The sequence below is a fragment of the Zophobas morio genome, unplaced genomic scaffold (assembly GCF_036711695.1).
Source record: "Zophobas morio isolate AGI-343-1 ecotype UQ-CSIRO unplaced genomic scaffold, CSIRO_AGI_Zmor_V1 ptg000008l, whole genome shotgun sequence".
Taxonomy (NCBI): Eukaryota; Metazoa; Arthropoda; class Insecta; order Coleoptera; family Tenebrionidae; genus Zophobas; species Zophobas morio.
The window spans coordinates 14,960,752-14,977,549 of record NW_026972113.1 but is presented as its reverse complement, the minus strand read 5'-3'; the positions used below and the strand labels follow the sequence as shown (position 1 = coordinate 14,977,549).

Genomic DNA, 16,798 nt, shown 5'->3' with positions numbered 1-16,798 from the left:
GGAAAATGAAAGATATGAAAATTGAAAAATCGAAAATTTGTGTAATCAAAAAACTGAGAAATGGAAAAACCGAGACAACTAATAATAATTAGAGAATCGAAGAAGTGAAAAATCTAAAAATTGGAAAATGACTATTTGAATAATTGAAAGATTGAAATCTAAAAATCGAAGATGAAAAATACAAAAATCGAAAATTTGAAAAATCGAAAAATCGGGATGTTCAAAAATTGGAACATTGAAAACCTGCAAAATCGAAAAAAGATAAATTCAAAAATCGATAAACCAGAACACTAATAATCAAAAACTTGTTAAACCGAAACGTTGAAATATAAAAAAGTCGAAAAATTAAGAACTGGATTAATAGAAAAATCGAGAAACTGGCCTTGAGATTCTTTTAAATCCTTAAAAAAGAGGATTTTTAAGAATTTAAAAATCACAAGGTTTTTTTAACTAGGTACATATTTTCAAAATAAAAACAGTAACTATTTCCAAGATTACTTCAAACTGTTTCAAAAACAAATACAAGGGGTTCCCGAAGTTCTTTTAAATTCTTTCACAAGCAAAACAGCATTAGAAGACTCTGAGATTCTTTTCAATTCGGTCAAAAATAAAACAGCAGAACCCCTTAAGATTTTGGAAAGAATTTTCCAGAATCTCGGTGTCCATTGGTGTGTTTGTTTGAAAGAGTTTGAAATCCTTTGTTTTTTTTTTTTCAAAAAATTTAAAAGAATTTTGACTGAACTGAAGAGAATTTAAAAAAAATCGTGGTCATACGATTTTTTTTTTTTTTAATAATGTGAAAGAATCTTGGAGGACACTCATATTTTGGTTTTGACAGAATTTCTGAAAGCTGCGTGACCTCCTGGTGTTTTCTTAACAAAAAAAAATCTTGGAGTCACTGTCGTCTTTTAAGAATAAAAAAAAAATCGTGGGTATTTCTGGTGTTTTTATTTTAAAATTTAATTTATGTTTCGTGCTCAGGTGCAGATAGTTGGTATACCTGGGCACCAGCAGAACTAACCTAAAGAAGAAACCTATAACAACGATCTGTCTAATAAAAATCCGGACACACAGAAGCGAAAGATCTATTTTATCGTACTCTGGAGGCCATGAAACGTCGAGAAAACAGAAATGTAACCAGTCGTCCAATAGACTCAATTACAGTACTTCCTTAGCTTATACTTATGAAGTAAAAGGTCACTAGAGACCCCAAAATTTCTTGAAACTTTCCCAAAATAAAAAAAGCAGGGGTTTCCGCGATTATTTCAGATTGTTTCAAAAGCAAACACACCAATTTGATAGTATTTGATAAGATAAGACTGATTTTGACAAATGACATCCTCTAAGGGAATAGAGGGCGGGTGGGCGGGGCTAGTATGTGATAAGATAAGACCGATTTTGGTAAATGACATACTCTCTAAGATTTCGATATCCAGAAGTCATTTTCGGCTTCGTTTCTTCGGAAATTTTAGCGTTTTTCTAAAATCGCTTTTTGCAATACAGCAATTTTTGGAGTTTCGTCAAAATAACTCTCTATAAAAATTTTGTAGATATAAAAAAATATTTTTAATTTTTGTTCCATTATTTCATTAAGTATTAGTTAGCACTCCGTTTCGACAGAAGAACATAATGAGCCCCGCCCACCCACCCTGTCTCCTTTTGAAATGGAGGTCTGGTGGGCGGGCCTAGTACTGGCTAAGATAAGACTGATTTTGGCAGATGACATACCATCCAAGAAAACACAGGGTGGGTGGGCGGGGCTAGTATTTGATAAGGTAAGACTGATTTTGGCAAATGACATATCCTCCAAAAAATTGAGATTTTTTTTGTATTCTATCAAAAACAAAACAGCATCAACAGCCGATGTGGTTCATAACAATTTGGTTAAAAATAAAACAGTGGAACCGTTGAGATTCTTTTAAATTCTTAAAAAAAAAAGACAGTCGAATCAATCAATCATCTTGGAGTCACTTCTATCGTCTTTTAAGAATCTAAAAAATCTTGGGTATTTCTGTTTTTATTCTAAAATTTCTTTTATATTTCGTGCTCAGGTGCAGATAGTTGGTATACTTGAGCACCAGCAAAACTTACCTAAAGAAGAAATCTATAACAACGATCTGGATGCCGCAAGATGTTCTGTTAAATTTTAGAAAATCCTAGGATTCTTTCACAATAGGTTTTGATGGAAGTCACTTTGTAGTTATTATATTTAATTTAACTCAGCGAACTCTTATCATATTAAGTATTTTGTTCTTTGGTGAGATCAAGACTGGAGTACGGAGCAGTTATTTGCTACCCCATCTACGCAATCCATTGCAACGAGATTGAGGCTGTACAAAGAAAATTTTTAAAATTCTTTGCTTTCTTATAAGTCGGTGTTTAACCCCGACATGGTGTAGAGCATTCAGGTCTTTTGAAGAGATTTAATTTTATATCCTCTAGATAGATCTCCGATTTTTGATGTGCGGTTAATTTAATTGTATTTCTAATAACTGTGATGTTCATAATGATTCATTAATTCTATTGTAAATTTTCTAGTCATTTTTCTTTCAAATTGTCAAACGGATTAATAAACCACAAGTACCTACACGAGCACGTTATTTTACAGAACGCCGCCGCCCGACGAAGTAAAAATGACAGTGATGCTAGGAAAAGTAAACAAAATCGGGCAAAGAACGCTCCACATTATTCTGTGCCAGTTTTTCGCCATCCAGCGTAATTACGTTTCGTGCTTGCAGCACCTCGCCACATTCTAAATTCCCTTCCCAATTATTCTAGCATTATCGAATAGCATTTCGTTTTTGCCGCGTTGCGTTAAATCGCTCTTCGAGCACTATTCCGTTTTTATTTCGTTAATGTTCAGAAAAATTTACATCCGTTATAGTGGAATGATTGCGATACTAAACGATCCAGAACCATTGAACTTTACACAACGTTTTTGGCATTCCGTGGCGACATTAAGATCGCTCGAATAATAAAAGAAAAACCAGACCACCGCTCTAATGTGATTATAATACATGTGCATGTGGTAATATCGTATGAAATGACTCCCATTACGGCATATTAGCGTATTGTTGGTAGTCGTGGGGTCGGCCCGTATTTATTACACTCGACTACTTTCCTAAACGGTACAGGTATATGCGGCGGCCGATAGTCATTTGTCAACGCGTTTAAGATTTATTATGAGAAATCCACAATGAGAGCTCGTACGAGTTTTACGAGTGCGGTAACGACCGAAAGGGCAATTTATGGGTTATGGTAATTAACTGTGTCGTAGGGTGAATTGGCGCCCCGAAAAACTACACCGATACAATTCAAGAAGTTGCAACGAGACGCGAAACCGACGTTCGATGGCGGCGACTCGACAATGACGCCGAATTTTCCACACAAATGAAAACAATCGCGCGTGCAATTCGCGTCCCTAATAAATATTTATTTTAATAAAGCCGCACTGAAGCGTGAACTATATCCATTAGCCGTAATTTATAAATCTGCCTAATTAGTGTCTAGCAACAAATTAATAAAACACATCAATTTCGTAATTTACTCGTTAAAACAGTTCGCCCTTGGTTAAATAATCGTTCCAGTTAGTGGATTTTACATTAAATTGCGTTTTATATTGGTGTATGTTTTAGAATGAAAAGCGGAAGTGCTTTGGATAATTATTATAAAACTAAAATCTCATATCCGGCTGGGATTTCGCCATTAACGTTTACGTTTGAACCACTTTTGACTGGAGACAATGCGCTGCTTATAATAGCGGTATTATACTTTACACAATGACATATTACTCTCCATTATTCATTTTGCGTAATGTAGTATTAGTCACAGTTAGGTAAATAACTTAATTAATTATAGTCGGGCGGGTTGTGGACTAATGACCAAAATAAAATAGAAAAGTCGCACTGTTTACGATATCGGGCGCACTTAAGTCCATTAATTAACTTGTTTACAGAAACAAAATATACACAACAGCAAAAAATTAAAAAAAAAATCCCAGTTTTCAAATTTCACTTGGGGGCGTATGTAATGTCCCAATTAGTTCAGTGTTTTCAGTATGCGCGCAGACATCTTGTTTTTTTTTTATATTTCCGCCCCCTGAATATTCACCGCTGACAAAAAACCCGCATTGTATTCGAGACAAACGAAACATTACTTGGGGGCGTACGTAATGTTCTAATTTTTCTCATAGTTCTCAATCCACACACTCCCTTTGTTTTCTCCTTTTTAATTACATCACTTCCAGGAATGTCCGAAATATTCCAAATTTCACTTGGGGGTGTACGTAATGTTCCAATTATCGCAGCATTTTCAATATTCGGATAGCTCTCTTGTTCCCTTCTTGAACTTTTCCCCCCTCGATGAAGAATCATAGATGAACAAAACGGCCGCACTGTACAGACATATACGAAAAATGTCTTGGGGGTGTCCATGATACATATTTTTGATAATTCTCAATTCACATACACCCCTTTGGTTTTTTCTTCATAATTACTTCATGTCGTTCCAAGAATGCCCCGTACTACAAGAAAAAACCTTCAGTATTCGATATATTTAAAATTTCACTTGGGGGTGTCCGTAATGTCCCTAGTAATGGTGGATTTTCAATGTACAGACAACGCTGTTATTTTTTCTTGACCTTTTTTCCTGACGAAGATGTACCACGAAAAAACCCTCGTACTTCACTTAAAATATACGAAACAAGACTTGTGGGCGTCCGTAATATTCCAATTTTTGTCTTAATTCTCAACTAATGATAGCTTCTTTATTTATACATTCATAATTACTGCATGTCATTCTAACAAAACCCAGTACCACAAGAAAAAACTCCCTACATTTGAAATATTCGAAATCACACTTGGGGGTGTCCGTAATGTCCCAATTCTTGGCGCATTTTCAATCTACGGACAACGCTCTTATTCTTTTCTTGACCTGACGAAGGTCTACCATAAAAAAAAACCCTCGCACTTCACTTGAAATGTACGAAACAAGGCTTGGGGGCGTCCGTAATATTCGGATTTTTGTCATAATTACCAACAACGTACATTCATTGTCTTTTTTACTTCATAATTATTTCATGTTGTTCCAACAAAGGCCGGAACTACAAGAAAAAGCCCCCTACATTTGAAATATTCGAAATCATACTTGTGGGCGCCCATGAAGTCCCAGTTATTGGCGCATTTTCAATCTACGGACAACGTTCTTATTCTTTCCTTGACATTTTTCCTGACGAAGATTCACCTCGAAAAAAATCCTTGCACTTCACTTGAAATATACGAAACAAGACTTGGGGGCGTCCGTAATATTCCAATTTTTGTCATAATTCCCAATCAACGTACGTCCATTTTGTTTTTTCCTTTATAATTATTTCATGTCGTTGCAACAAGGCCCGGAACCACAAGAAAAATATCCCTGTATTTGAAATATGCGATATTTCAGTTAGGGGCGTACGTAATGTCCCAATTATCACCGCATTTTCACTTTACGGACAACCCTCTTTTTATTTTCTTAAGATTTTTTCAATATGGAGATCCACCGTGTAATAAACGTCCATACTGCATTCGAAATAACCAAATATAACTTGGGGGCGTACGTAATGTTCCAATTAGTTCCGTGTTTCAGTATGCGCGCAGACATCTTGTTCTTTTTTCTACATTTCCGCCCCCTGAATATTCACCGCTGGCAAAAAACCCGCATTGTATTCGAAAGAAACGAAACATTACTTGGGGGCGTACGTAATGTTCTAATTTTTCTCATAATTCACACACACTTCCTTTGTTTTCTCCTTTTTAATTACATCACTTCGTTCCAGGAATGCGCAAAATATTCAAAATTTCACTCGGGGGTGTACGTAATGTTCCGATTATCGCAGCATTTTCAATATTCAGACAGCTCTCTTGTTCTCTTCTTGAAGTTTTTTCCCCTTGATGAAGAATCATAGATGAACAAAACAGCCGCACTGTACAGACATATACGAAAAATGTCTTGGGGGCGTTCATGATACATATTTCTCATAATTCTCAATTCACATACACCCCTTTGGTTTTTTCTTCATAATTACTTCATGTAGTTCCAAAAGGCCTGGTACCACAAGAAAAAGTCTCCTGCATTCGAAATATTCAAAATGTTACTTGGGGGTGTACGTAATGTCCCTTGTAATGGTGGATTTTCAATTTACGGACAATGCTGTTATTTTTTTCTTGATCTTTTTTCCTGACGAAGATCTACCATGAAAAAACCCTCGTACTTCTCTTAAAATATACGAAACAAGACTTGGGGGCGTCCGTAATATTCCAATTTCTGTCTTAATTCTCAATTAATGAAAGCTTCTTTGTTTATATCTTCATAATTACTGCACGACATTCCAACAAAGCCCAGTACCACAAGAAAAATCTCCCTACATTTGAAATATTCGAAATCACACTTGGCGGTGTCCGTAATGTCGCAGTTATTGGCGCATTTTCAATCTACGGACAACGTTCTTATTCTTTTCTTGACATTTTTTCCTGACGAAGATTCATCTCGAAAAAAACCCTCGCACTACACTTGAAATATACGAAACAAGACTTGGGGGCGTCCGTAATATTCCAATTTTTGTCATAATTCCCAATCAACGTACATTCATTTTGTTTTTTCCGTCATAATTACTTCATGTCGTTGCAACAAGGCCCGGAACCACAAGAAAAATATCCCTGCATTCGAAATATTCAAAATTTTACTTGGGGGTGTACTTAATGTTCTAATCTTTGTTATAATTTCCAATCAATGTACGCTCCTTTTGTTTTTACCTTCATAATTACTTCATGTCGTTCAAAGAAGGCTCGATAGCACAAGAAAAAGCCCCCTGCATTCAAAATACTCGAGATTTTACTTGGGGGTGTACGTAATATCCCAATTAGCTCTTCATTTTCAGTCTGCACACAGTCGTCTTGTTCTTTTCTTGACTTTACTGCTCTATGAAGACTCACCGCTGCGAAAAAGCTCTCATTGTGTTCGAAATAAACAATACATTACTTGGGGGCGTACGTAATGTTCTAACTTTTCTCATAATTCTCAGTCAACGTACATCCCTTTTGTTTTTTCCTTCATAATTACTTTATCTCGTTCCAAGTAGGACCCATACCACAAGAATAGGCCCCTACGTTCGAAATATTCCAAGTGTCACTTGGGGGTGTACGTAATGTTCCAATTATCGCCGCATTTTCAATCTCCGGACAGACCTCTTGTTCTTTTCTTGATCTTTTTTCCCCTTGATGAACAGTCATAGAGGGAAAAACGGCCGCACTGCACAGAAACATACGAAAAATATCTTGGGGGTGTACGTGATCCATATTTTTCATAATACTCAATTCATATACACCCCTTTTGTTTTTTCTTCATAATTACTTCATCTCGTTCCAAAAATGACCCGTACTACAAGAAAAAACCTCCAGGATTCGAAATATTTGATATTTTGACTTGGGGGCGTCCGTAATATTCGAATTTTTGTCTTAATTCTCAATTAATGAAAGCTTCTTTGTTTATACCTTCATAATTACTGCATGTCATTCCAGCAAAGCCCAGTATCACAAGAAAAAGCTCCCTACATTTGAAATATTCGAGATCACACTTGGGGGTGTCCGTAATGTCGCAGTTCTTGGCGCATTTTCAATCTACGAACAACGCTCTTATTCTTTTCTTGACCTGACGAAGATCCACCACAAAAAAACCCCTCGCACTTCACTTAAAATGTACGAAACAAGGCTTGGTGGCGTCCGTAATATTCCAATTTTTGTCATTATTCCCAACAACGTACGTTCATTTTCTTTTTTACTTCATAATTATTTCATGTTGTTCCAACAAAGGCCGGAACTACAAGAAAAAGCCCCCTGCATTTGAAATATTCGATATTTCAGTGGGAAGCGCACGTAATGTTCCAGTTATCACCGTATTTTCAATCTACAGACAACCCTCTTATTTTTTTTTTGACCTTTCTTCCCCTTGAAGACCCACTGATGCAAAAACCGTACACTGTACTCCAAATATACGAGGCATGACTTGGGGGCGTTCGTAATGTTCCAATTTTTGTCATAATTCTCAATACATGAAAGCTGCTTAGTTTATACGTTCATAATCACTGCATGTTATTCAAAGAAAGCCCAGTACTACAAGAAAAAACTCCCTACATTTGAAATATTCGAAATCATACTTGGGGGCGCCCGTGATGTCCCAGTTATTGGCGCATTTTCAAATTTCCGGACAACTTTCTTATTCTTTTCTTGACATTTTTTCCTGACGAAGATTCACCTCGAAAAAAACCCTCGCACTTCACTTGAAATATACGAAACAAGACTTGGGGGCGTCCGCAATATTCCAATTTTTGTCATAATTCCCAATCAACGTACATTAATTTTGTTTTTTTCCGTCATAATTATTTCACGTCGTTTCCAAAAGGCCTGGTACCACAAGAAAAAGTCTCCTGCATTCGAAATATTCAAAATGTTACTTGGGGGCGTACGTAATGTTCTAATCTTTGTCATAATTTCCAATCCATGTACGCTCCTTTTGTTTTTACCTTCATAATTACTTCATGTCGTTCAAAGAAGGCCCGATAGCACAAGAAAAAGCCCCCTGCATTCGAAATATTCGAGATTTCACTTGGGGGTGTACGTAATACCCCTAACATCTCCGCCTTTTCCTCTATGGATAACGCCACGAAGCCACGAAGCCCCCCGCTGCATTCAAAATATACAAATATTCACTCGGGGGCGTACGTAGTATCCCAATAATTTTCCTTTTGTTTTTTCTTGCCGACTGCTCTCGCGTTCTGAAAAGGGCCGCATTGCAGTCGAAATATCCGGCCGGAAACGAACTCGATATAAACATCAGCGGGCGTCCAATTTGCGGAGCTTTATGCAACATGAAACCGCGCACCACTTTCTGGATATTTATGCCGGCGACTCGAAAATCTATTATTTGCGAAACATTATGGCCGTTGCGGGGATAATTATTGTTTGAATTAGAGGTGTCGGTCTCGAGGGGTGGACTTGTTTGTGAATTATTACGCCTTCATGCAAATCCACAGCCTTAATTAGCTAATCTCTCGATGGATATCTCAACGGGAATAACAAAGAATGATGGGTGTGGGTTTTGCGCCATTGGTGTGTAATAAATTGCTGGGTGTTTTAACGCACTTTTCGTGAGGGGGAAGGGTGAATTGATTTTGTAATTTTTAGGGTAAGTGGCTGGGGGAGGGGTGCGACTGTGTTTGTACTACAAAAATTAATAAATCTAGATAATTATATAATAAACTAAATTTACACTTTAATGAATACACGACCATGAAAGGAAAAAAACAACTGTATGTAAGCTGTCATTAGTACTATCACCACTATTATCACCTACTATAGTTCTAATTAAAACAATTTAAATTACAAAAAACGCATTCGCTTTCAGCTTTAATTAAAACAATCTCTAACAGGATAACAAAACTTTACTGCTTTTTTTTTACGCAAAATTAACTGCTTTTCATTTCCTCCGCTTACAATTAGCCAAAAAAATTGATGCTATTAAACGTGATTCAAACAGTTGCGGTTGATGAAGACTTCCACGAAACACATAAATTAAACTCGCTTGAACTGAACCTAACCCATTACGTGCCGTTATTAAAATAAAGTCATAAAAACGAACTTATCGCCACTATTAGAATGTAAGAGGAAAAAACCCGAAAGAACTCTCCGGGCGACGAAAGCACGACCGGCTCACACACTATTCGAAAATCTGAATTTCAGTTTCCGCAGGGCTCCGTCCGCGGACCCGGCCGTTTTCGCGTTTTTCGAAGTGATAAAATTACGGCAAGCACAGCGATGACTAATTATTTAATGTCGCCAGGGTTAAGGGATAAAAAACGGAATGAGAGATGGCGTGCTCGGGGGCTATAGCGGCTTTGTGGCGCAGCGTGGCGCAATTGAAAGCAGCCGTCGGAAGTGTTTAAGAACAGCCTTATCTCTGATAAATAATGTATGTTAAACTACCCTTAAGTGCTGGCAAATTGTTCCTAGAACCTCGGACCTGTTCGTCCACACCATGCGAGCGCTGATTTATGCACGAAAGAGGTAGCACGCGTCGGCAGAGCCGTATTTACACGGTTTTATTTAAAATGTGGCACTTACAGGCACGGGGGTTATTTATTTACGGAATCAACTGAAAGCTTGCAAGCTGTTAAGTGCGGTTTTCTTAGTGTTGGTGTCGTAAGTATAATACACGATTTTTTATTTATAAATGACATTCTATCACTTCTATAGATTATCTGCCATTATTCGACTTGTGGATCTAACCTCAAATTATTCTGGGACGTCAGCTGCGCCATACGTTCGAAAACATTTGCGCATCGAGAAGAAACGAGAGATGTTTTTTCTTTGGTCGCTCATTGTTTTAATACTGAAAACAGAAAAATTTGCTCAAAAAAAATACGAATTTTCTGATGTATTTTTTTCAAATGTTTTATTTTTGTACATGACGATATTTGACATTTCTGATGTACGTGACATTTAGACAAGATTTCCGTTTCCGTCGCATCTGAAGTAGTAAATCTCTAGTAACCACTGGTGTGGCAGTTTTTGAGAAAAATTGAAGACTTTTATTGCACAGTTTTGATTTTTTTTAACATAAATGGAAACGCGTGATATATTATGTTATGATATTATTAGTTATTTTAAATAAAAACAGACACTAGGGACCCCAAGATTAGATAAGTTTTTTTTTTTAATGAAAACTTGTCTCAAAATCATTTATCGAGAATCGGGGAAGTTAAAAACTAAATTCTTCTACAAAAAAGACACAAAACTGATCTTGCTTCGAAAAAAAAAAACAGTATTCTGAAAGTTCCTCAATTTCTTTCAAATCTATACAGCAGAGGTCCTCCAGATTCTTTTAAATTCTTAAGAAAAAACACAATACGGATCCCGGATTTTTTAACATTTTTCAAAAACAAAACTCCAGAGGATCATAATTCTTTTTCAAATTCCTTGAGAAGGGCATTTCAAATTATACTAAAATAAAAACATCGCAGGTGTCCAAGGTTTTTCAAATTCTTTAAAAAAAGGCCATTTTTTTCAAATTCTTTCTAAAAGATCAATAGATTCTTTTAAACTCAAACCACCAGGGGCCCGCAAAATTTGGTTCAAAATCAAAACATCGAGAGTTATTTTTTTAATTCGTTTAAATCTAAACAGCGAAGATTTCCGAGATTCTTTCAAAAAAACGCACCAAGAATCTCAATATTGACTTTTTTCGAGAGAAATAATAACAGTGGCTTTTAAATTCTTTCTAAAACACCCGGAGTTCCGAGATCCTTGTAAATTCCTAAAAAACCAGTAAGAACCTCAACATTTTTTAAATGCTTTCACAAAGATAAACAGGCATAAGGACCCGAAGGTGTTTTACAATTTTTTCAAGATTACAAAAAAAGGGATCCTTAAGATTCTTTTTAATTCTTAAAAAAAACCATACTGACCCCAAAATTTTTCAATATTTCTCAAAAATAAAACATCACGGAATCCGATTTTTTTTCCAGATTCCTTCAGGCTTCAGCCTTCCTGGGCTTTTCAACGGCTTTTTCAAATTCTTTCAAAATAAAAAAAATCGGAGGTCTGCAAGGTTTTTCAGATTCTATCAAATTTTTTTCAAGATTCTTTTAATTTCTTTCACAATAAAAAACAGAGAAATTAGGGACCCGAAAAATATCTCAATTTCTTTTTTTAAGATGAAAAAAGAAAAACTCGCCAAGAATCCCAAGATTTTGTTTTTCTTTTTTCAAGAGAATCTAGGGTTTTTCAAATTCTTTTAAAATTGGCCAACAAGAACCCCAATATTTTTTCAAATTCTTGAAAAAAATTTCTTTCATAAAAAATAAACAGACACTAGGATTCCGAAAATTGTTTCAAAATTTCTCAAAATGGAACAATCAAAACCCACAAAATTGCCTTCAAAATCTTGGAAAATGTTTTAAATTCTTTCAAATCTAAACAACGAAGGTCTCCAAGATGCTTTGAAATTCTTAAAAAGAAGAAGAGTCCCAAAATTTTGTCAATTCTCTCACGAAAAAAAATAGGACTCTAAAATTCTTTCCAATTCTTTCACTAGGAAAAACAAACATAGAGACCCAAAGATGTTTTTGAATTATTTCAAAATGAAAACACCAAGGAGTCCCAAGATTCTTTTAACTTCTTAAAAACCTGACCTGACCTGACCTGACCTGACCTGACCTGATCTGACCTGACCTGATCTGACCTGACCCCAAGTGCCTTCAGAAACAATACACCAGTACTTTTCAAATTTTTCCAAAATAGTAACCTCAGAAATCTACAAAGTTTTTTCAAATTCTTTAAAAAAAATGTCAATGGAATTCCAATATATTTTCAATTTTTTTCTAACAGACTACATTTTTTTTAATTCTCAAAAAAAGTCTAGGACTCTAAGATTCTTTTAAAATCTTTCACAAAAAAAACACTGATACTAAGAACCCGAAAAGTCGGGTCTTGCAAAATTTTCTTCAAAACCAAAACATCCAAAAATCTTCAAGATTCTTTCACAAAAAAGAAACTAATGATCCGACAATTCTTTCAAATTTTCTCAAACTCAAACTACCAGGAGTCCGCAGAATTTTCCTTCAAAACAAAAACATCGGCAGTCTTCTAGAGTTTTTTTTCTAAGTTCTTTTAAATCTGAACAGCGAAGGTCTTCAAGGTTTTCTCAAAAAAAGAAAAACAGACATAAGAACCCGATGAAGAGACACCGGGTCCTCAAAATTGTTTTAAACTCTTAAATAAAATACTGACCCCAAGATTTTTCCAATTTTTTTCAAAAACAGAACACCAGAGGATCACATTTTTTTTCAGATTCCTTCAGAAAGAAAACACAAAGGCTTTTCGATGTTTTTTTTCAAATTATTTCAAAAAAACTCATCAAGAATCCCAAGATTATGTGTTTTAGTTTTTCAAGGAAAACAACAAGTGTTTCTAAAATTTTTACCGATGTAGCGGCTTTTCTGAGAACTTTTTAAATTCTAAAAAAAATAATAAGTCCCCAATTTTTTTCACTTTCATTCACAAAGAAAAACGGACTTTAGGACCCGAAGATGTGTTTGAATTTTTCAAAATGAAAACACCAGGGAATCCCAAAATTTCTTCAAGTGCTTTCAGAAACAAAACACCAGGGCTTTTCAAAGTATTTCAAAATTAAAAACCTCAAATATCTTCAAAGTTTTTTCAAATTCTTTCAAAAATGTTCACAAGGAAATTCAATATTTTTTGACATTTTTTTTTTTTTCTAAAAGGCGGTCCATAGATTTTTTTGAATTTTTAAAACATCTTAGAACTCTAAATTTCTTTTAAATTCTTTCACAAAAAAAGACTGGCACTAGAGACTCAAAAAATCTTTCAAATTTTTTCAAGATGAAACCAGGAACCTGCAAAATTTCCTTCAAAACCAAAACATCGGAAATTTTTTTTAAACTCTTTCACATCTAAACACAAATTCAGAAACTAAACACCGGGGCTTTTCTAGGGTTTTTCAAATTCGTTTAAAAGAGGCCAAGAAGAATTCCAATATTTTTTCAAATTTTTGAAAAAAATGTCTTTCATAAAAAATAAACAGACAGTAGGAATCCGAAAATTGTTTCAAAATTTCTCAAAATGGAACAACCAAAACCCACAAAATTGTCTTCAAAATCTTGGAAAATGTTTTAAATTCTGTTAAATGTAAACAACGAAGGTCTCCAAGATTCTTTCACATTCTTTTAAAGAAAACTTACCAAAAAGGGCAAGATTTTGCCAATTTTTTTCTGGGGTTTTTGAAATTCTTTGAAAAACGTTGAAGAGAAACTCCGATATTTTTTCAAATTCTTTCTAAAAGATCAAGGGTCCCAGATTCTTTTAAATTCTTAAAAAAAAGTACTAGAATCACAAGATTCTTTTAATTTCTTCCATAAAAATAAACAAACACTAAGAATTCGAAGATTCTTTCAAATTTTCTCAAAACCAAACCATCGGGAATTTTGAAGAGTGTTTTAAATTCCTTCAAATTTAAACAACAAAGGGCTACTAAAATTACTAATCCTAAAACACCCAGGGTTCCTAGATTCTTTTCAATTCTTAAAAATATTTTTTTTTAACTTTTTTCAAGAACAAAACACGAGAGGATCGCAAAATTTTTTCAAGTGCCTTCAGAAACAAAACACCGGACTTTACGAAGGTTTTTCAAATCATTTCAAAACCTCAGAGATCTCCAAGGTTTTCAAATTCTTTCAAAAAAATGTCAAAAAGAACTCCAATATGTTTTCAATATTTTTTATAAAAGATCACGAGACCATACATTTTTTAACTCTTAAAAAATTATTAGGACTCTAAGATTCTTTTCAATTCTTTCACAAAAAACTTACTAAGAATGCCAAGATTTTGGAATTTTTTTGTAGGGCTTCTCAATTCTTTCTAAAAAACCAACGGTTTCCAAATTGTTTTAAATTCTTAAGAACATACTCCAAGGTTTTTTTCACAAAGGAAACGGATGGATTTAACGTTTCGACGATGCTTTCGATTTTTTTCACCAGCGTCCTCAAGATTCTTTTAAATTCTTAAAAAAAGACGCAACGCTGACCTCAAGATTTTTCAAATCATTCCAAAAACAAAACACTTCCAAAATTTCATTCAAAAACAAAGCATTTGTTAAATTATTTCAAAAAAAATCACCAAGAATCCCAACATTTAGAATTTTTTTTCAAGAAAAAGGGAAACGGCCCCCAATATCTTTTCAAATTCTTTCTAAAGCACCGGACATTCTGATATCTTTTTAAATTGTTAAAAAAATAATAGAGCCCCAAATTTTTTTAATTTTTTACAAACAAAAACAGACATTAGATTCTCGCAAATTTTGTCAAGATGAGAACACCAGGGGCCCCCAAGATTCCTTTCAATTCTTAAAAAAAATGCCATTCTCACCCGAAGGTGTTTTCAACTTATTTCAAAAATAAAACACCAGAGGATCCCAAAATAATTTTTTTTTAATTTTTCAGAATAAAAACACCATTAGTTTTTGAGTTTTCCAAAATCTTTCAAAATCGAAACATTAAAGGTGTCCAAGATTTAGCTTTAGCAGTAAAGGAGAACCCTTTAACGAGATTATACTTATTATTTTATTTATTAGACACTGTTACACGTATTTCGTAGCAGTGTCTACGAATAAAATAATCTACACTCTTAAAGTTTTTTTTAAATTCTATTTAAAATAAAACACCAAGGATCCCGAGATTGTTAAAAACGCACAGTCTATATAAAAAAAATGTAATGAAAAGTAATAAACCACTCGTATAGTTTTCCACATTTTTGACATTTGACACATAAGATCGTTCTGTTAGGCATGTAATATTTATTATTATTATTTTATATTTATAAATTTGATTGTATTTGTTAACAAAAAATAAAACAGAAACTTCGCTAGGGATTATGTGAAACACAAGGTAAAAATGTGTAACAACGCCAAAAATAGAGAATACGGAATAAATTAAAGAAAGTGTAAAAAACGGCCTAATCCCGTGAGTGCTGTGACAGATCATTTAACAGCATTTAACATCCATATCTATAATCCGATCACCGCCTCCGGGCGCCGATAAGAAGCCCGCCATCCACTCGCCAATTTGCGTATAAACCTAATTAATTCGGCGTCATTAGCAATTAAAATTGATCGATCTAATTACAAATAATGACTACACACCAACATCCGAGCACAATGTACGGATCGAGCGAACGAAAACAACTCCTGTATAAATCCAAGATTTCTCGCATGACTACATAAAGAACCACCATCAATTCCATTAATCTACGACAGCTTCTTATAAAGATTGCATTATTTATACTAATAGCCAGCTTTTCATTGCGCCGTGTGCAATTTCGGATAATGAATATTTCCCACGTGCTCATTAATCATTTTTGCCGGAAAACTCACCTCCTGTTCTGGTACCACGTTTTGACTTGTGTGTCCGTAAGGCTCAATTTCGCCGCCAGCTCCATCCTGTCCTGGACGCTGAGGTACTTCTGTCTTTCGAAACTCTTCTCCAAGGTCTGCAGTTGAAGGTCCGTGAACGCCGTCCGCGCTTTCCTCTGTTTCTTGTTTATTGCACCGTTCGAGCCCTTGGAGGAGTTTAACGAATCGTCGCCGGCCTGGCCTGAAAAAAATGCGATTTTTTCAATAATCGGCTAGGTTCTAAGAGCTAGATCGATCCCAAATCGTGCATGTGCCACCGGCCATTGTTTCAGGCGTCGCGACGCCGCCCGGAGTGGGGGCCAAGCCAAGCGGGGGATAAAAGAGACACCGGAAGCGGCGACCAATCAGGAAAAAGCGTCGGGACGTCGGATGCATCCGACGCCTCCGCTTCCAATCCCGCCACGATAATTTGCCCGAATTGCCGTTGGAGTGTTAAAAGGAGCGAAACGTCTGCCTGCGAGGGAATGTTTAGGTGAGGTCCTCGGGAACGAGGAGATCCCTGCCATAAGGTCGCCCAAACTCAACAAACTTAGCCACTTTGTGGAATTCAATGCGACTCACGTTTCCGTCGCATGAAACATTTCACCCCGAGATGTATTTCGCGTTTCTACAGATTTTTTTCTTTATGGGACGGAAAACGGGGGCGGGGAAAGGTTAACGGCTGGGGTGTGGATGGGGGTGAGATGTGACGGTCGACGTTGGGGAGATTGAAGCGTTTTTTACTTCGTGAGCGTCAACTAATATATTTTTTTTTAATCTTGTAAAATAAGATACTCCTGTA

The 16,798-nt window shown here is 35.5% G+C and overlaps 1 protein-coding gene across 1 annotated transcript in view; it reads right to left on the bottom strand.

Moving 5' to 3' along the window:
* LOC135124895 (homeobox protein B-H1-like) overlaps positions 1-16,798 on the bottom strand; it is a 69,245-nt gene that overhangs the window by 20,658 nt on the left and 31,789 nt on the right. The window contains exon 2 of the mRNA XM_064050112.1: positions 15,979-16,198. Within this exon, the coding sequence (XP_063906182.1) occupies positions 15,979-16,198 (220 nt within the window). The remainder of the gene's footprint in view (positions 1-15,978; positions 16,199-16,798) is intronic.